This window comes from Mizuhopecten yessoensis, unplaced genomic scaffold (genome assembly GCF_002113885.1).
Source record: "Mizuhopecten yessoensis strain PY_sf001 unplaced genomic scaffold, ASM211388v2 scaffold8123, whole genome shotgun sequence".
NCBI lineage: Eukaryota > Metazoa > Mollusca > Bivalvia > Pectinida > Pectinidae > Mizuhopecten > Mizuhopecten yessoensis.
The window spans coordinates 3,676,985-3,698,454 of NW_018407390.1; the positions used below are offsets into that span (position 1 = coordinate 3,676,985).

The 21,470-nt window shown below is 34.8% G+C and overlaps 1 protein-coding gene across 26 annotated transcripts in view; it reads left to right on the forward strand.

Moving 5' to 3' along the window:
- The window catches only part of LOC110455044 (myosin-9-like), a 101,544-nt gene that overhangs the window by 54,490 nt on the left and 25,584 nt on the right, over positions 1-21,470 (forward strand). For 21 of the 26 annotated variants that reach the window (XM_021504940.1, XM_021504950.1, XM_021504952.1 and 18 more), the window contains 11 exons: positions 22-101; positions 537-633; positions 7,519-7,604; positions 8,066-8,129; positions 8,485-8,619; positions 9,748-9,864; positions 12,675-12,742; positions 13,330-13,457; positions 14,352-14,529; positions 15,242-15,277; positions 19,884-20,004. In XM_021504940.1, the coding sequence (XP_021360615.1) occupies positions 22-101; positions 537-633; positions 7,519-7,604; positions 8,066-8,129; positions 8,485-8,619; positions 9,748-9,864; positions 12,675-12,742; positions 13,330-13,457; positions 14,352-14,529; positions 15,242-15,277; positions 19,884-20,004 (1,110 nt within the window). Of the gene's footprint in view, positions 1-21; positions 102-536; positions 634-7,518; positions 7,605-8,065; positions 8,130-8,484; positions 8,620-9,747; positions 9,865-12,674; positions 12,743-13,329; positions 13,458-14,351; positions 14,530-15,241; positions 15,278-19,266; positions 19,294-19,883; positions 20,005-21,470 lie in introns of all 26 variants that reach the window. The other 5 variants (XM_021504942.1, XM_021504944.1, XM_021504949.1 and 2 more) reach the window with 5 other exon arrangements.

Consider the following 21,470-nt stretch of genomic DNA (forward strand, 5'->3'; position numbering starts at 1 on the left):
GTGCTAATCTTTACCCCACAGAGTTCAAGACAGAAGACAGAAAACAGGGCTCTATCGGAGGAGTGTGAGACTTTGACAGACCAACAGGAGAACGTCACTACGTAAGTATCACTGTGCTTCACCTAGCCTCATCCAAACAACAACAAATTTAGATAATTCTTCAAATTTTTATCTATGGTGAACATTTTGCAAAAATTCGATATTTGTCTTCCTTGGAAACTCTATGTCTCCCTGTTCATGTGAAAAGCAATCCAGGGTAGCCTTCTCCTAATCGAAAACACAATTTCCAAAACTGTAGTTTTTACTGTTAATTTTGTCACACGTGCCAGCCATATTGATATAATGACAAATTGGAATGGCATTTCAGGTACTGGTACTAAAATTTTTAGTTTTTTCACTGTTCCATGATGTGTCTTTTAAGTAAAATTTATAAAGTTCGCTGTACAGAAAAAAAGTATTTGGAAACGAACAATTCTCCTATAAATTTTGATGCTGTTTAATACATTGTATAAAATATTTGTTTTTGTCCATTTCAGATTAAAGTCGGAAAATCGAAAGTTGATACAGGAGAATGCTGAGAATGAACAGATGATTAAACTTTTGGAAACCCAGAAGGAGGTCCTAACAAAGAGTGTAAGAGACTTCAGCTCCGCTCTGTCTCCCCTCTAGACAACATTAGCACAACCCAAATCAATCACAGTAGAGTCCATTCATCTTTTTTGTGGGTGAATGGGTTACATTTTCTGAAATCACAGCTTTTCTCTTGCATTTTCACTGTGTTTGTTTGTGTGGTGGTGTCCTGATGATGTTTGACCTAATACTATTAAGTACATCTTTGCTGACATTAAAATTTCAGCTGACCATTAGATCAGAGGTTAAAACAAGGGTGCATTGAATATATGACCTTTTTATCTATACAGTAAAATAGGTTTCTCAAGAAATTCTAATGAAATTGTGAATTCTATACTGAAAAAAAGTAATGAAAAACTTGACATGCAATAAAATCTTGTTATATTGATACTATTTCTCTAGCAATAAATTTATCAAAGAGAAAGAAAACAATGATAATTGACCTAGACGGTTTTGGCTGTAAATATCATGTTACAAGTTGATGATTGTAATGGTAGACATAAATACTGTAGTATCATTGTGCATGAAGTTGCCACCAGAACTTATGAATAACTTTAATTGCAAAAAGTTTGTGAAGCCTGTTTTGGCTGTGTTAACCTCTGGGTGTAACTGGGTGCTAGGAAAAAAACTTGTGTCTGACCTCAATTGACCTTCACTACCAATATCATTGTTGCTTTGCACATATTTCATCTGATCAAACAAACAAGTCTTCTGCACATTCCAATACTGTTGACATGGAGAGATTGCAAGATAATTCTTTTTTAGGTATACAACATCAAATCTGTAATTTTTCAGTGTGTTTACTCTTGCATCCTTTACCTGTGCTGTCTTGTTTGTTTGATGACTATGTATATCTTTTTCTGTTTTCACATTTCAGTCAGCATTTTTTTTAAAAATCTTCAGAAAAAAAAGGATGTTGACCTGTTTAGGACTTTTATCTTTTAGTAACTTTTGGAACACCTGTGTTTGTTTTGAACAGGTCTTATTTGATGCAGATTTTACCAAAAAATATAACCTGAATCTTAAATTTATAATGTAAATTAAAATCTTCTTATTTCTGATGATTTTGAGCAAATCAAGTATATGAAGCGTTGTTATACTAAGTTACTTTTAGGTTTACTTTTAATGCTGACAATAAGCAAACAAGCTTTTTGGGAAACACTAGGTTAATGATTGATGAAATAAAAAATATTTATATTTAGAAGTTAATTTTAATTACAGGTATTTGGTTTCCATAAATACAACAGTGTTCTGCTTGTAAAAATTCAGTGGGGCTAGACCAGGATTTGAACTCTGGACATAGACTGTTATACCATTGCTCTAACTGACTGAGCCACAAGGTCCGCAAAAAGGTCCTAACCCAATGAAATCAGGGGAGGTTACTGTGTAAGAAAAAAGCACAGTGCAGTGGGACAGGGTTCCTTAAGTCTTCTTTTTTATTTTGTTCCAAATTAGATCATTTAAATTGAAAAGCATTAGAACGTCCTTTGTATTTTGACAGATTTTCGGATCAATATTTGTTTATTTTTCTTAGGAGATCTGTTATGCATGTATGAAGCACTGAATATGGACATGTTAATAAGCACCTCTCAACCTATAACAGACACATGTAAACCGCATTTATGTTTGCAAATCAATAACAAACTTATTACTGGGGTATATATTTACTAACACATTAGGTTTGGTCATATAGCTAACATTAATGAAGAAGGTAGAGTTTAATTAAAAAACTACAGTGTACTAAGTTTTTATCATTATAGTAAAGCTAGGAGTTACAGGCCACAACTTGACGGGGACCTAAAATGGGAAATGTTTCAAATTTGTAAGATACATTTAGCCTTTCTTAAATTTTGTGTCATTTTGGAATTACATATATGTATAAAAGTTACAAGAAAAGCTGATATAAGCATATATATTAATTTAAAATTCTGAGGATATTCATAAAAAATATGTAAAAAAAAAAGTTTTAAAATGGGTATAGGTTAAAATTCCAAAAAAAATGGCAATATCTCATGCATGCCCTATTGAGACCTTTGATGCTGGACATGTTTAAGAAATGGTATTTTCTTTGACACTTTGATTATAAGGATGTTTAGAATTTTGTTTCTTTAATAAGAAATGTATAGTACATTGCTTCTTTTTTAGGAGATTAAATTACTTGACTTCTTCGATACCCATTGACATTGACTCATCCTTGTGACTTTATATGAATGCTAGAGTGGTAAACGATGAGATGGACATATTGCTTGTAATCTAAAAATATTGTTGCTGGTACAATATATTCAAATCTGGAGGGCTTTACTTGGATTTTTCCGCTTTGTTGTTTTCTAATTAATTATGAAAAAAATAGAAAATGTTGCAATAATGGTATTTCCAATCAGTTTTTATGAAAAATAAGTTTAACACAGCTGTTACTGTAATTTATCTGTATTTAATCTTATTTATTCCATTATAACATGGGTATTGTTTAGCCAGTGGTACATCATGTTAGTTGATATGCTTTTAACATAGGATATATTTACCTGATACATACTTAATTGATATCTAACCATTACTATACACATAGTAGTACTATCTAAATGGTATAAAAATTAGATTTGTTAACAGCAATTATATTAAATAAATATTTTGTCATGTTTTGGTGATATCTTGTTTTTTTTACACATCATCACTAATGTAATCATTTTGTCTGTTCTTAATGTCATCGACTTCCCCTTCATCTTTCTTACGAATAAAAGGCTGAACAGTTTTGGAATAATCTGTAAATGAAATCTGAAAGTGTTCATCTGTTTTCTAAGGATTTGAATCAGTCTCATTAATCCTATCCTTTACATTAGGTTTGGCCCATTTCCTTGTGTTGTAAAATTTCACAGATATTCCAAGTTCTTGGATGTTGTTATCAGTTTGTTGCTGTCACTGACCATGTCCTGTTATAATTTGAATGTAAATGAACCACTTCCTGTTGCCATTAGTTTGATGGAGTGACTGAACCACTTCCTGTTGTCATTAGTTTGATGGTGGGACTGAACCACTTCCTGTTGTCATTAGTTTGATTTTGTGACTGAACCACTTCCTGTTGTCATTAGATTGATGGAGTGACTGAACCACTTCCTGTTGTCATTAGTTTGATTTTGTGACTGAACCACTTCCTGTTGTCATTAGATTGATGGAGTGACTGAACCACTTCCTGTTGTCATTAGTTTGATTTTGTGACTGAACCACTTCCTGTTGTCATTAGATTGATGGAGTGACTGAACCACTTCCTGTTGTCATTAGATTGATGGAGTGACTGAACCACTTCCTGTTGTCATTAGATTGATGGAGTGACTGAACCACTTCCTGTTGTCATTAGATTGATGGAGTGACTGAACCACTTCCTGTTGTCATTAGATTGATGGAGTGACTGAACCACTTCCTGTTGTCATTAGTTTGATTTTGTGACTGAACCACTTCCTGTTGTCATTAGATTGATGGAGTGACTGAACCACTTCCTGTTGTCATTAGATTGATGGAGTGACTGAACCACTTCCTGTTGTCATTAGATTGATGGAGTGACTGAACCACTTCCTGTTGTCATTAGTTTGATGGTATGACTGAACCACTTCCTATTGTCATTAGTTTGATGGTGTGACTGAACCACCATCTGTTGTCATTAGTTTGATGGTGTGACTGAACCACTTCCTGTTGTCATTAAATTGATGGTGTGACTGAACCACTTCCTGTTGTCATTAGTTTGATGGTGTGACTGAACAACTTCCTGTTGTCATTAGTTTGGTGGTGGTATGACTGAACCACTTCCTGTTGTCAGTAGTTTGATGGTGTGACTGAACCACTTCCTGTTGTCATTAGTTTGCTGGTGTGACTGAACCACTTACTGTTGTCATTAGTTTGATGGTGTGACTGAACCACTACCTGTTGTCATTAGTTTGATGGTGTGACCGAACCACTTACTGTTGTCATTAGTTTGATGGTGTGACCGAACCACTTACTGTTGTCATTAGTTTGATAGTGTGACTGAACCACTTCCTGTTGTCATTAGTTTGCTGGTGTGACTGAACCACTTACTGTTGTCTTTAGTTTGATGGTGTGACTGAACCACTACCTGTTGTCATTAGTTTGATGGTGTGACTGAATCACTTCCTGATGTCATTAGTTTGATTTTGTGACTGAACAACTTCCTGTTGTCATTGGATTGATGGTGTGACTGAACCACTTCCTGTTGTCATTAGTTTGATGGTGTAACTGAACCACTTACTGTTGTCATTAGTTTGATTTTGTGACTGAACCACTTCCTGTTGTCATTAGTTTGATGTTGTGACTGAACCACTTCCTGTTGTCATTAGTTTGATGGTGTGACTGAACCACTTCCTGTTGTCATTAGTTTGATGGTGTGGTTAAACGACTTCCTTTTATAATTTTGATGTTATTTATGAATCATTTTCTTGTCAACAGTTTGTATTTGAGAGTGAACCATTTCCTATCCTACAAATGAGGGAACCTGTTTCTTGATAACATATAGTTGTCTCTGGAAGGGACTTATTTCTGTGATATAACTTTCCACAACAATATGGGAACTACTTTCTGTGGACATATAGAAATAATGTTGAAAATTATCTTAAAACTGAAAAAAAAATAGTTGAACTATTTTTCATAGCATGAAAAATCCACAATCCTGTAACTTGGTATCATAATCTGAAAAGATTTTTCGATTTTTGAAATGCCATTGACTAGGAAAGGATAGAAATATGACAAGAATGTATGTAATGTCACTTAATTAGCAGGGTCTCTCTCCCCCTTATCAATATATTACAAATCTGAGGCTTCACAAAGGGGAATTTTCTTTCTAGTTTCTTAATACAAAAATGTTGATATAGTGTAACCCAGGTTTGTTGCCAGCGGTATGACTAACCCAAAAGTGTTGAACAATGAAATATCAAACTAGCCAGAAATAGGCGCCCAGGTTTTTTCATAAATTTTCCCTTATGGTCCCCCATATCACCTTTCATTATTGATACAGAAGGTCTGGTACCTAAATGGTGTTTTGAGAAGATTACATGGCCTTTTAAACACCCATTAATTCTGCTTTGATAAGCACAAAATTGTACACCATATTGGTACAATTGATACCCTTGGTTCGTCTTCATGGAATTATGAGGGTGTAGAGGGGGGAGATGTCCATAAAAATCCTATATCATGTTACTGAAATCAATTACTGACCCGTAGATTTACTGTCTTGATAAAGATGTATCTATTTCATGAATCTTTTTTTTCTGTATTTTTTTTAGAAGGTTACAGAATCGATAACGAACGAGGACATTTAAATACTGATTTATTGGTTTTTTGCCAGTGACATGTTTAATGTTTGTACCACGTAAACTCTCATCATAAAAATCAACATGTACAATTAGCCTGACAGTTAAAGGACAGAATTGACCTTTTTCATAATTTCAAACTATTCAAATTTTTTATGGATTCAAATTTTTTATGGATGTGTACTTGTGTTGTAAAATCTTAAAATGTCTAAATACCATTTATACAGTGTAATGACCCATTTTTTTGACGAAATAAAAGTGTTAAGGCTGTTTTGTATTTGCAAGTAATTTAATTGAGTTTTAGCAAAAAGCGAGATGTAAGGAAATGTGATAGCTGATTTCAAAAGTAAAATTGGGTGAAAAATCAAGACTCCCTCTCCTAAAAAAAAAGAAAGAAAAAAGATTGTTTTTGTTTCATAATTTTATTGTGGCTTTGTCACTCTAAAGGATTTTAAAAGTTGATATTTCATGCCAGATTGGATTTCATAAGTACATGTATACCATTTTGGGAAAATTATAGGTAACGGGCATGCTTCTGTCACTGACCCTCCTTATACCTTAGCAAGTCAACCTCTCATGTTGAGCCTCATTGACTATTGAATATTTACTTAGGACATAATCTGTTCCCTAAGACATAATGAAAACAATAAATCACCTCAAGTGAGTTTCATTAGAGAGGCTACTATCTCTGGTCCCTATATTGGTATTTGCTGCTAGGCTCTATAGGTCCATGTTTACCTAAACAGGTAACAAGTGTGTGCTAGACAGTTCATAAAGTCAAGTACCAGGTCAAAGTCTTCAAAACTTAGATACATTGACGACAATTTTCTTTATCCTCTGAATCTGTTCATAGTTATGCTAATTGTAGTAAATGTTCTTAAAATCTTTTATCGTTGTGACTTGTTATATTCATACTAAATGTGGTAAATATCCTTAAAATCTGTTTTTAATTGTGACGGGTCATAAGTTCTTGACATATTAACGCCATGATCGTATGAACTGTTTTTTGTGAAATATTGTTTTTGTGTTTCTTTGACTAATATCAGTCTCTCATGCTTTTTACTTCATGTCTGATACACCTGGTGTTTTATTCATATATTCTCCATCATTGTACATTTGACACTGTTTAGGTTAGAATAACAATAAATGTAGTGATAGCAGGGAAAGTCATTTGGACATTTTACTGCCTGTTTGTATATTGACGAGTTTCTTTAGGAAATGCTAATGAAATAGTTATGACTGATTTGATGTCAAAGTATTGTTGATGTTTCCAATATTACCTTCAAAGAGTCCTTCAGGAAACTAATCCAAAAGTCACGGAGAATAAAGAATTCTCCAGAAAATTTGTCTGTATATACATTTCTAGGTTATCAAACAAAATTTTGTAAATTTTACTGTGCAGAAACAATATTTCCCAAAGATTTTTGTTTCCATGTTTAACATTTTTCCTTTCAGATAACTTTTAGGTATTTTATATGTTCCTTTGACAAAAGATTAGTAAACAATGAAATCTTGGCTGCATTTACCAATGATGAGAATGATAGTACTATATATGTGATCTTGTTGTGTTTTTCAGTCAGAAAACAGTCTAGCCAAGCTCCACAATATTGACCAACTCACAGGCAAGGTCGATCAATTAAGAAATGAAAACGAACATTTCAGGTATGACCTTGGCACCATTTATAACGATTCCCATCCTGGGTAGTCCTCCCCTGTTATACTGCTTCCCAACCCATTCTCTGTCATAACTCTTGCAACTTTATGTCATTACAGAATTTGATCAAACTTGATACTTGATACAAAAGTCATGTGAGAAATTGATATGGTACCACAAATGATATTGTGTATACATGTATCAGGATTTTAACATCAAGGCCAAGGTCAATAATACCATTTAAAGAAATGTGTCATATAATGACACCGAATGCATTGGAGTGGGGCATTCATATTCCCATGCACACATTTCCCCTTTTTTTGTCACAAATTTTGCCAGCTTTTGCCATAAATGCCTTGTTTTAATTTTAAAAATCACTCAAAAAAACGTCAAGTGATCATTGCCTAAACGTGTGATGATTATAAAAACACTATACAGGAATTTTATATATTATTTTTCTCAATTTCAGAGACCGAATCTTGGAACTTGAAAAAGTACGAGACAATCTAATTAGCCAAAAAGAAGAACTCCTGGTGCGTATGCAAGTAGTAGCTTCTGCTTTGTAGATGAGCTACATAAATAACGTACAAAATTGTGTTCATTAAAGATATGAAAATTAAGTTGCTAGAAGATTGAATTTAGATGCAGGTCTTTTTATATGTAATTTTTGTGTCCTTTTCAGAACATTTTCATCATTTCAGATTAATGGTAAATTTTAATTACCTAATCTTCAATGAATGCAGATTGAAAAAGAAATGCTATTTCATTTTATAACATTTAAGTATTATGCAGATTTACCAAAAATCTTCTACTCTGTTAAACGAAAAGACAAGTTCATCTCTGTTAGGTCATTTTACCAAAACATGTCAATTTCTTTGAAACAAAAAGGCAAGTACTGAGTTGATATACAAAAAGCCACGACTGGAAGACCTTGAGAACAAGGTCGATGAACTGGAGCAAGCTAACAGACAGTTAAGGGACATGAACGAGTCAATGAATAATCAGTTTGAAAACCTTGAACAGGTACGGTACCACTATCCTTTGCTAAACGTTGTGAAATGTGTATTTCCACATATATGTTTTCTCTGTCCACGTCATGGTTTCTATGGAGACTCTGTTACATCCTGTTATACATACAGTACCTTACAGGAAGCGGCTGTTAGTATATTTCACAGCTTTATAAGTCTAGGATATCACACGTGAGCCCACCTACACACATGGCTGTAATTACAAGTATTATATTCCGTGGTTTTATAAGTCTAGAATAACCGACTGTGATCCCGACCCCATAATTCCAGTGGTTGTTGATATACAGATTAGGATAAATAATTTTAATCCTCTTTACACCCTTAATAGGGATACTGTTTCGTAAGTGATAATACAAGTTCATTCCCGTTACAAGTTCATTCTCTAGTAAAAGTTCAGTCCCCAGTTCAAGTTTATTCCCAGTACATGTTCATTACCCAGTACAAGTTCATTCCTAGTACAAGTTCATTCCCAGTACAAGTTCATTACCCAGTACAAGTCTAGTACAAGTTCATTACCAATACAAGTTCATTCCCAGTACAAGTTCATTACCCAGTACAAGTTCATTACCCAGAACAAGTGCATTACCCAGAACAAGTTCATTACCAGTACAAGTTCATTACCAGTACAAGTTCATTACCCAGAACAAGTTCATTACCAGTACAAGTTCATTACCAGTACAAGTTCATTACCAATTCAATTTCATTACCCAGTACAAGTTCATTACCAGTACAAGTTCATTTCCAGTACAAGTTCATTACCCAGTACAAGTTCATTATCTAGTAGAAGTTCATTACTCAGAACAAGTTCATTACCCAGTACAAGTTCATTTCCATGTCCAATTCTAGTCCCCTGTCGAAGTTCATTACCCCAATAAACCTGATACAAATGTCGTAATGATGTGTCTGTTATGTAGTTGATGTGTCTGTTATCTGTTGTGTCATGCTATGTCGTGTAATGTAAATGTAAGTATTTTCTGAGAATTCCTCTTACAACACACCTGTTTTATGTATATGCTGATTAACATATTGACCTATTGTCATGTATATGTACCTAATATCATGTGCTGTCATGTACCAGTTTATTAATGTGTGTTGTGTTTTGAGTGTGTTTCATTTATTTCAGACAACAGTAGCCACTAACATGGCTAAAGTAAATCAAGCAGCGTATCTTATGTCTCCTACCCAGGGGAGGGGCAGTAATGTATTAAATGGCTTCCTATCAGAGGAATTCATTGTACCCGTAAGAAATTGCACTTATTAAAACAGAAAAAAATCTAGTACATGTAGTTAGGAAATTTTAGTTTGTAACATCCCATAGTTGCATATAATTTGCATTTGATCAGTTAATGTAAGGTTTTTGGAACTACAATTCCTTTATAACCATGCTGATTAGTAACCTTTATTAAGGTATATAGTAATGTTTTCTCTATATTCCCTGATTGCTTTCATCATTGACATAGTCTTTCCGATTCTTCTCAAGGGTTTATATTTTCAAAATTTAAAAAAAATCTGAGAATATAAAATAAAATTTGGTTGTAGTGTCATTATCCATACATATGCCCATTTATCCAGTTAAAACCTGATACTTTGTATTATCGAAACCTGGAATGTCATTATTGTATTTGTCAACTGGTTTAAACAGGTACACAAGGAACCAGCAGACTGTTTTAGTGTATATATTCTGTTTTAACTTTATCCTGTGTTTTTTCATTACATATTGAAGATATCTTAGTTTGTCAGTATTTACATGTATTTTTTAGTTGTGCTTTTTGTTGTATTGAGGAACACATTGTTTCAGAAAAACCAAAAACACAAACTTCAGAAATTTAAAATGTGTAAAGGTAACCACCTCTGTTCAATATTGTAATAGTTGACCACTGACTGTTTTTCAGTCACATTTGTTTTTTTATATTGTTTTCCATAGACTTACAACATACAAAAATAAATATCAAATAGAATTTTATCCTATTTTTGAAATGTTTGGTGCTTTTGGCTTTCAATTATAAATATTGGTTCCTCCGACACAGTCAGCTAGCTATATATACCATTACCTCATATGTTCCGTCCCACCGATATGCTCCGATTATCTGTATAATATTACTTGCCTCATGTAAACCTGTACCTTGTCACAGATCCCCCTCACACACACAGAGTTGTCCCCCTTGTCACTCGCACCTGTGATGCACATGCACTTCGACGTGAGTAGCCAGAGATATAGAGACTATACTCTCTGTTATGTATATATACATTTCTACCGTATACATGTATATTCAAAACATCTAACATTGTTATGTTACCTTCATATTGTCTTTATGTATCATATATATAACTTCAAACTTCGACTGTATAGTTACTTTAAAGCTCCACATTCAAATCTGTAATATATATTAACAATATAGGGTCAAGGTTCCGTTTTGCACAGGGCTTAATGATCGAATCATTGAAATCACTCCATGGTTAGTGTAATTTTCTTTGCATGCTTGCCAACCTTTCAAAAAAAAATCATTTGGAAGAAAACCCATTGCAAAATCTAAAAATGTCTAAATGTACATTTTTGTACTAAAAATGGCCTCTATTTGAGGAAAGTCATAGTTTAAGCTGTTCTTTGCAGTAAACTGATTGAATTTGAGCTAAAAACAAGATGAAGACAATTCTGCTGATATTAAAAGACAAGAATCAAGAATCACCCTCCAAGATAACATTCTGACAAATCTGTGGGTTAGGTTTCAGTTAACATCTAGAATGCGGCAGCATTGCTGTAGTAGAGGCTTATCCAGCAGTGTGAATCTGGTAAAGACAATCATCAGTGAAATCAAAATTAACTCTGCTTAAAAAATGATACTTGGGGAAACAAAAAATATTTGTATCTTTCAATTTCATATTCAATGATTCATGTCTGGTAATTTCAAATTGTATTAAGTATATACAGTGTGTTTTATAATTTCTGTATGTGTTATATGTAAGTGCTGTATTATATGGTACTACAGTTTAAACCCCCTCTCCTATTGAACACTGATCTTTACCTGTACCCAGGTATAGATCTACAAAATTCTTTTTTAATTCTTCTATATCACACTACAGTACAGACTATTATATAGAAATGCTATTGAGGTGTTTCATGGTAACTGTCTGTCTGCCTATTTCCCCTGAGACATCAGAGATACAGGTGCCTCATCCCTATTATACTTCAGTAAATAAAGCAGTCTGTCTCTTCCTCCTTCTCAAAAGATTTCTTCTTTTTAATTAACAATTTAATTCTATAATTGATGAGAGTAATAATTAATTGTTCTATTGTTTCTGTTGTTCTATAAGGTGTACATCTCATAGTTAGAAATGACAGGAACTGTGTTTAGGTTTTCTTCGTATAAACTCTCTGTACCGGAGAATATTAGTGTCAATTTTTAGGAGTTCCTTATATTAAGTGGATGCAAATTTAGGTTTTATAAATACATTGTACATTGTTTTTTTATATTTCCAAGCTGTGTTTGCCTAGAATGCTAGCTCAAAGTTCCTTGTGACTACAGTAAAAGTCATGCCCAGGAGATCACTGTCAAGATGAGCATCAAAAGAATCAAGGATAAAATCTTTGATTATATCTTAACCCTTTCACCACTGTAGACGATGATGGTTATAACTATTGTTTAATAACTGACATTTTTGTATTAACAAAGCTGTTATTTGTAGGACAGATATTGTTTTACTATGTCTAACTAATCTGTTTTGTAGTAGAACTATGACAGCTGGATTAATGAGGATTACAAATATTCGATATTGTTATTAAATATACAAATGATCTGATAAAAGCATATACCATATGCTGTATTAAGCGCTCTGGGTGCTTAAGAATAATTCAATGTTTAGGGGAATTCAATAACCATGTTTTTTCTATTGAAATTAAAATCTACAGATTTTAAAGTATTTCATTTCGTTATAGTTTTTCACATACAAAAAGTGTAATAAAATTTTCATCAGATGTAAATTTTGTCAATGTAAAGATATTAAGTTTATCAAAAAGCAGGTAATACAATCAAACATTTTCCTTAATTTCAGGAAAATGTAGAGCTGAAGGAAGCTGTGGGGGGAGATGGAAGTCTTGTGCCAAAAGTGGAAATGGAAAGGTATGTTACCAGATAGATAGAAGTTGTTTTGGAGGGGAAAGCTGTAAAATAAGAGGATCTGAGGAACCCAGTTTTGTATGAGATCGGGGAGGAATGGGGTCCAGATGATAGAATCTGTTTTTGGAATTACCTGGGGAAGACAAAAGGGGGTATAGAGGATAAAAAAATATGTTTTTTATGACATTGGTGGAAACAAAAGGGGTCGAGAAGATCTATTGTGGTGGGAAATTATATGGACAAAAACAAGGGAGGGAAGAAGGTACGTTTAAATTCGTTTTGGTAGGGAATGGGGTGAAAACAAAGAGGGATCTAAATATTTGATATTGGTTGGGGAAGTGTTGTTTTGGCTTTCTGAGAGGATGGTGAAACCAAATTTGTATTGGGAGGGGTCATAATACAATTTCTGTGTGCGTGTTTATTTAAGCAATGAATGTTTTAGCAAATGTTGTTATGGTCCTATAACACACATTGTTATTGATGACAAACATAATAAAGCTTGGTAGTGTGTTATAGGACCATAAATAAAACCATGTTGAATGTTTTAGATTTATGGAATAGCACAAATGAACACTGGTATGCATTTTTAGGGTGGAGGACGAGAAGGAAAATCTACAAAGGGAATTGGAGCGGATGAGTAGGGAGAATCAGAGCCTGCAGGAACGACACGAACAGTATGTCGATGACTATGGCCCAGACGGACAGATCGTACAAGATGGTAAGCAATACCGTCTGCTGAGTTCCTTCCGTTAAAATTTGAGGGAGATTTTTTTTTTATATGCACAGATATAATGGGAGATATCATGGTATCATTGCAGTTTTGTTTGGCTGAGTGGATGACTGGGCGTCAACAATAATTTGTCCCAATATAGCTTCCTCTGTTATTTCACCAAAATAGTTATTGTCGCATTCTGTACTTATATTGTGTCAAATTTATACAGAGTTATGTCCCTTTGATCTTTTTAGCTATCAAAGTTTATCAATATAGCATAACATCCTTGCTACTTCACCAAGGTTAACAAAAAATACTTTTTATGTACCTTGGGAAGGCAATACATAGTTATGGCCCGTTGATGGGTTTTAATCATTTTTGTTTTACAATGATTTGCAATATTGGCAAAACAAAGTGATTCCTATAGTTGCACAGAATTTGTTTGAAATACAATTTAAGTTATTAAGTGCACTGAGCTTTATTTATGTGTTAAGTGAAGTAAGGAACAGTATGTTTCGTATTACCTGGCCTATGACAGTGTCTACAGTTCTTTACCTGCAGTATTCCTGTTGTAAGCTTATAAAAGATAATTCAGTATGCTAGGTATTAATTTATCAGCAAAGTATTTATGACTCAGTAAAACCTTGATGTTGATCTCAATCATTTATGAAAAAGAAATATACTCAAAGTTTGTTACATGACCAGAGCTAAAACAATACATTTTAAAGCTAAACACTTAATTTGATGCATAGTTGAAAAACCATGGGAAATAGATAATGCACCTAGAATTGAGACTAATAAATCCCATTAAGATTAAATGGTTATATATGTTCAATGTCAAAAGAATAAGTTTAGATAGATGTAGATGATGCAAACTATTATATTTTCTAATGTTTACAGAGAAGGATAGGGTGCGTAAGTTGGAGCGTGAAAAGGAGGGACTGGAGAGGCAGGTAGCGTTGATCAATGGGTCTCTACTACTGGTGGAAGGCAGTAAGAAACGGCTGGATGAGGTCGTAGAGGATCTGCAGCACGAGATTGTCCATCTGAGGAAGGAGCTAGAGGAGGCAGAGAAACAGTAAGTGGTGGATCAGGTCTCTCTGGTCTTTTGGGACTTTTCTACATATCTGATTACAACTGGAAGTTGCAGGGAAGTCACTCTTGATAGAGATTTCTATTTATCTAATTACATTTTTATGTAGCAAGGAAAGAGCCTGATTGATAGGGATTTCTATATATCTGATTACAGCTGTAAATAGCAAGGGAGGTAACTCTTGATAAGGATTGCTCTTATATCTGATTAACTCTGTAAGTGGCAGGGGAGGTCACTTTTAATCGGAATTTCTATGTATCTCATCTGATTACAACAGTTACGGGGCAGGGGGAGTTCGCTATTGTTGGAAATTGCTTTAAGTCTGATTATAACAGCAAGTGAAGACGGAATGTTATTCAGCTAGCCTGTCTTTGGCTGTGTGAGATTAAACCTAACAGAAAGTCTAGTTGGAGACTCCAAAAGGTTGTGCTGTATACTTTTGTTAATGAGTATGAAAGTTTTTCTTTATATTGAGGTTTGACTATGTATTTCTGGAACTAACTGACCAATTGTTGGAGAGAAAGCTAGGTATTTGTTTTGACATCAGTCAACAGTAAGTTGTAGCGAATGTTATGCTTCATCAACAGACTCTATGTCACCCTATTTCAGAATTTGATACCGATTCCATCATTAAAAATATTCCTCTGAAACATTGAATGTAGTAGTATTATAACTGATTTATGAATTTTCTCTGCAGAATAATTATGTTAGAGAGCCAAAAGGCAATGTTACGGTGAGAAAAACAGATTTCAAATGTACACGTGTCTGTTTTAGAACTGGTGCATGTGTTAACCACTTATTGACTGGCTGTAGAATGGAGTAACAAAATCATTAATTCATAACCCTGAGCATGGTTCAGTTCTGTCTGCTGAGAATGATTTTTGGCTTTTTATGTAATAATACATGTACATTTAAGCATATACATATATGTGGATATTACATACATAAAACTAGATGGAAAGTTTTTGGTGAAAGATGGGGTATATCATTGAAAGCTACCTAACACTGACCTTGTGAAACATTGATAGAAATTGTATGTGGTTGTGGTTTGATAACTGATCAGGTACCTGTACCCTGTATAGGTAGTAAGACCAACCGTTGATGTCCAGCTCCTTCCCAGGGGTTATAGTTACCTAACACTGACCTTGTGAAACATTGATAGACATTGATAGACATTGTGGTTTGATAACTGATCAGGTACCTGTACCCTGTATAGGTAATACGACCAACCGTTGTTGTCCAGCTCCTTCCCAGGGGGTAAAGCTACCTATAAGCTACCTAACACTGACCTCGTGAAACATTGGTAGACATTGTGGTTGTGGTTTAATAACTGATCAGGTACCTGTACCCTGTATAGGTATTACGACCAACCGTTGTTGTCCAGCTCCTTCCCAGGGGGTAAAGCTACCTAAGCTACCTAACACTGGCCTTGTGAAATATTGATAGACATTGTATGTGGTTGTGGTTTGATAACTGATCAGGTACATGTACCCTGTATAGGTAGTACGACCAACCGTTGTTGTCCAGCTCCTTCACAGGGGGTAAAGCTACATAAGCTACCTAACACTGACCTTGTGAACCATTGATAGACATTGTGGTTGTGGTTTGATAAGTGATCAGGTACCTGTACCCTGTATAGGTATTACGACCAACCGTTGTTGTCCAGCTCCTGCCCAGGGGGTAAAGCTACCTAAGCTGCCTAACACTGACCTTGTGAAACATTAATAGACATTGTGGTTGTGGTTTGATAACTGATCAGGTTCCTGTACCCTGTATAGGTAGTACGACCAACCGTTGTTGTCGAGCTCCTGCCCAGGGGGTAAAGCTACCTAAGCTGCCTAACACTGACCTTGTGAAACATTAATAGACATTGTGGTTGTGGTTTGATAAGTGATCAGGTACCTGTACCCTGTATAGGAAGTATGACCAACTCTTGTTGTCCAGCTCCTTCTCAGGGGGGATTTTTTTCAATAGACATTTGTACTTACAGATGGTTTCAAGGTATTACGACCAACCGTTGTTGTCCAGCTCCTTCCCAGGTGGTAAAGCTCCCTAAGCTACCTAACACTGACCTTGTGAACCATTGATAGACATTGTATGTGGTTGTGGATTGATAACTGATCAGGTACATGTACCCAGTATAGGTAGTACGACCAACCGTTGTTATCCAGCTCCTTCCCAGGGGGTAAAGCTCCCTAAGCTACCTAACACTGACCTTGTGAAATATTGATAGACATTGTACGTGGTTGTGGTTTGATAACTGATCAGGTCCCTGTACCCTGTATAGGTAGTACGACCAACTCTTGTTGTCCAGCTCTTTCCCAGGGGGTAAAGCTACCTAAGCAAACTAACACTGACCTTGTGAAACATTGATACACATTGTGGTTGTGGTTTGATAACTGATCAGGTTCCTGTACCCTGTATAGGTAGTACGACCAACCGTTTTTGTCCAGCTCCTTCCCAGGGGGTAAAGCTACATAAGCTACCTAACACTGACCTTGTGAAATATTGATAGACATTGTGGTTGTGGTTTGACAACTGATCAGGTACCTGTACCCTGTATAGGTAGTACGACCAACTCTTGTTGTCCAGCTCCTTCTCAGGGGGTATTTTTTTCAATAGACATTTGTACTTACAGATGGTTTCAAGAAATCAGCCATCTGAAATGTTGAGGAATTCTGACTAAACTCACTTAGTCAATGTGGACTTAAATGATCCCTAAAACAGACTTTCCAACTTTTTATAATTTCAATGGGGGAGGTTCTGCATGATCAAAATTAAAACATAAATAGAATGAGTATATTCACCCCCTAGAGACAAAATTACCCTTTAGAATGACATGTTTTGAGTTGTTCTCAGATGAAATCGTTAGATCTTAGAACAGTTAAGTAAAGTCACTGGTTAAAAACACTCAAAATCGGGAGTCTCCCTCCCAAATAGGGAGAGTTGGCAAGTATGCTCAAACAAGACTGAGAGGAAATAATGGTATTGCCAAAACATGGCCATGAGGTGCTGCCATTCTGGGGTGGGGAGGGGGGATAACTCTTTAAAGAACCCTAAAACAAGACAATGAGATGACATGGAACAATAACTCTGACAGGAACCTCTTTTGGTAGGCCCTACAGACTAGTATTAGAATTAACATGGTGTAGGGTAACAGGTTGTGGGTAACGCAAAATGTAGATGCACAAAGTATAATGGGAACCAAGCATAACATTGGTATCAGGCTGTCCAGAGTTGCGCCACTTGTGGTAACATTGTGTTATCTCATCAAGCTTTAAAGGAAGCAGGGGCTTTAGATAGTTAAAGAGCAGATATAAGGATCCTTTGAGTTTTTTTGGAAACTAAATAAAGCAATGTATAATTGTTGTATATTACAACTATCATTAATGATTGAGAATATCATTGATGTGTATTAAGAAATGTAATAACTAACTTGGTGACTTGATGCTGTCAGTGTGGCTGAGTAATGAATTATCAATATTGACATGTGCTGTATTAGACATTATTCAGTGTGTTATATTAGAGTTTACTCCGAGTGTTATACAGTATTAGTGTTTACTTGATGTGTTATAATGGTTTACTCGGAGTGTTATATAACGTGTTTACTTGGTGTGTTACTGTGTTGTGTTTATTAATGTATTGTGTGGTTGGCAAGTCAGTCATGCTATATGAATTTCATTACAGCAACCCAAAGTAAGTTTCAGTTTTAAACATTTGATTTGGCTAAATCTTGCAGGCTTACCGCTCCACACAATAAGAAAAAACCCATTACAACCCTATTGTACCTTGACCAACACCACCAATATAAAGTACTATGGACCTCACTAGTTTCCACGCAGTCCTTACTGGTAAAGAAGGATAAGATGTTAGATCTTGTTCTCACTGCCACACAGTCGATAATTTACAAGTGTAGAGGGAGGAGGTGTTGATCACAGGGATTAGTATGCCAGGGTTACAGAGGACATCAATGGTCGGCAACATTTTATGAACCTGTATCATTATTGTAAAACCTGCCCATCGTTATATTTTTGTCCTAATGAGAGGGTAACGCAAGGTTAATCATATTGTATCAACAGTAACAATAAGGTTAGCAATTAATGGTAGGTATAAATTGGTGAATTCAACACTGCATTAATATGTCATCAGAAAAGGCAAGATGTCAAACATTTGGAAAGGTAATACCGACCCAATGTCCTTACAATACAGCCAAACTTAGGTTTCTCTTGGTTCATATACTGAATCCTGAAACCCAAAACCAACGTGAAATCACCTTGCTATACTACATCTGTCAAACTACAGGATGTCATTTGGTATTATATGGTATATTACATACATTGTATTAGTATCATTCAGCTTTGAGGAAACTTGGTAACATGTACTACATGCAAAGACAAAACGCTAAGTTCAGATTTCAGTGATTCTGTATTTTTGTAAATGAAAAAGCACCGAGGAATAACTTTGGTTTTAATGGTTTATGATTAATCAAATATGATTAATTGTTGCATTTTAAAAAGTTTCATACATTTCACTTCAAAAAAGCATCAGAAGGCTTCACAATTATTTCACTTAGGTATGGGACATGCATAATGTTTTTCCACACCTGCACTGTAATTTTTGTGTAGACTTTGTATAGAGGAAACTTTTGTGGTTAGTAAATAATAAGTGAAAAAAAATAAAAAAATAAAACATTGTATGTTCTATTTCCTTTCCAACTTTAAGGGAGATGCTGCGAGTCTGCCACGGCAGGTATTATGTGTGATCTACACCAATCATCTTTCCTTCACACAATGATGTCAATATGACATTTCCATCCTGTTTGACGTTATTCTCTATTTTTCTAAATTATCTCCCTTGAGCAATTTTAGATGGAATTGCACTGGCTGTTTTAACATGTGTTTTGTAATGAACAACTTTTTTGAAGTGTGAGCATACTGACTTGTTTGTATTTTTCTTGTTGGTGATGAACCACATCCTGATAATAATGTGTTGCACATTTGGATTAAACAGTTCGTTGTTATCAATTAATATTTTACAAAATATTTACATATGTACAGATGTATTTGAATTTCTTTCTCTGAACAAAGTAGCATTGTGTCTGGTAGAATATTTCTTTTTTTAGAATATAAATCTATGATTGTTTGTTGAAATAATGATTCATTATATATTGAAATAATTTTAAAATATTGAGCCTATCATTGACTTGTGTTTGTATTTCTGTAATTTGTAGTTTAGAAAATGTTCATAGATATTATGATTTTGTAAATATCCATTTCCTTGAAATATCTGAAACATTGATGGACTTTGTTGAAAAAATTGTTTTACTCGGCAATTTACAGACCTGTAGGTAGTGCTGAAATGGAGCAGCTACAGAGTGAAATAGACAACTTGAGGGGTGTCCTGTCTAAGACTCAAGCTGACAAGCTGAAGCAGGAGAGAATCATTAAAGGTCTCAAAGAGGTAATGTTGTCAAAAATATATCAATTATGTATCTCTACCTCTAATGGCATATTTACAATGACAAACTATCTTTTCATTAGCTACAAACTAAAGCTAAATGCTGAAAAGATAAGATGTGTTATTGCAAATTTGTCAATAAAATCTGATGTAGATCTTGTCTCTTTACAAATTGTGTGCTGGTTTTGTATACAGATGAAAGAAATTAGAAAAAATAAAAAAAAATTGTCACCTTTTAAATATATTGCTGTATGTATAATTATGATTTGGTCTAAAATTCAAAATTTGAGGTGACATATTTACATTTCTTTTAAAACTTTATGGACTTTATTGATTATGCCAGGTATCACACATACACAAAATCAGAATTGCTTTTTCTCCCGCAACTCACAGGTGCATTCCCATATTTGCTAGGGAAAAAATAAACCAGTGTCCTTACCTACCTAGGGACATCTCTCAGATGCTAATACTATGAAAACATCACCATCATGTCATAACTTTATGTGTTGTAACCAGTAGCCATGGTAACATCATCAAATATCAAATTTTATGTACCCCTGATGATGGCGCAGTGTATGCGGTTCATTGTTATCCTCAGGTTGAGATTTCCCTGTCTAAATCATGCTGGACTGATAGGTCTGGTGCTAGTAGAGCTATAAAGAGACCAAAGTTATCTGTGCCCTTTACATTGGATCTTATTTTCAGTATTTTCTATTGCTTTCTTTATCACAGAGTTTATCTCCACACTTATGATATGTTGCTACCATCTAAGTCAGAAACATGTCCTATGTACACCTTGAAGAAGAAATACTATTCAATTATAGCCTTTGGCTGAGGTCCATACCTGGATTTATCGACCCGAGAAAAGATATATTGACCTCGGACGCGACCAAAGTTAAAGGCTACAATTGTTTTATTATTTTCAAAACAGTAATGTAAGCAATCTGAAAACAAAAACACAACAAAAAAACTTTGGAAGCAGGACGGTGCATTGTTTGGAGACACGTCATAATTCCATTTTTAGCTCACCTGGCCCAAAGGGCCATGTGAGCTTATGCCGAACTGCGTCGTCCGTCGTGCGTCCGTCAACTTTTTCTCTTGAACGACTTCTGAAGACCTGTAGGACCTAGGGTCATGATATTTAGCCAGTAGGTACCTGGGATGGAGTGCTAAATATTTCCTCATTAAAATGACCTTGACCTACTTTCAAGGTCACAGCGGTCAAATATGTTAAAAATTTAAAACAACAATATCTTAAGAACCATTTGAACTAGAGTCATGATACCTGGGTATGTTATGAAGACCAGCAGTGCGAATATTTTCCTCAATTACAGTAATGAGGTCAAAGGTCAACTTTGGTTAAAAGCTTTAACAAGCTTTTTCTCAAGTTCCATAAGGCCCAGGATCATGATATTTGGCCAGTAGGTACATACCTGGGATGGAGTGCTAAAAATTTCCTCATTAAAATG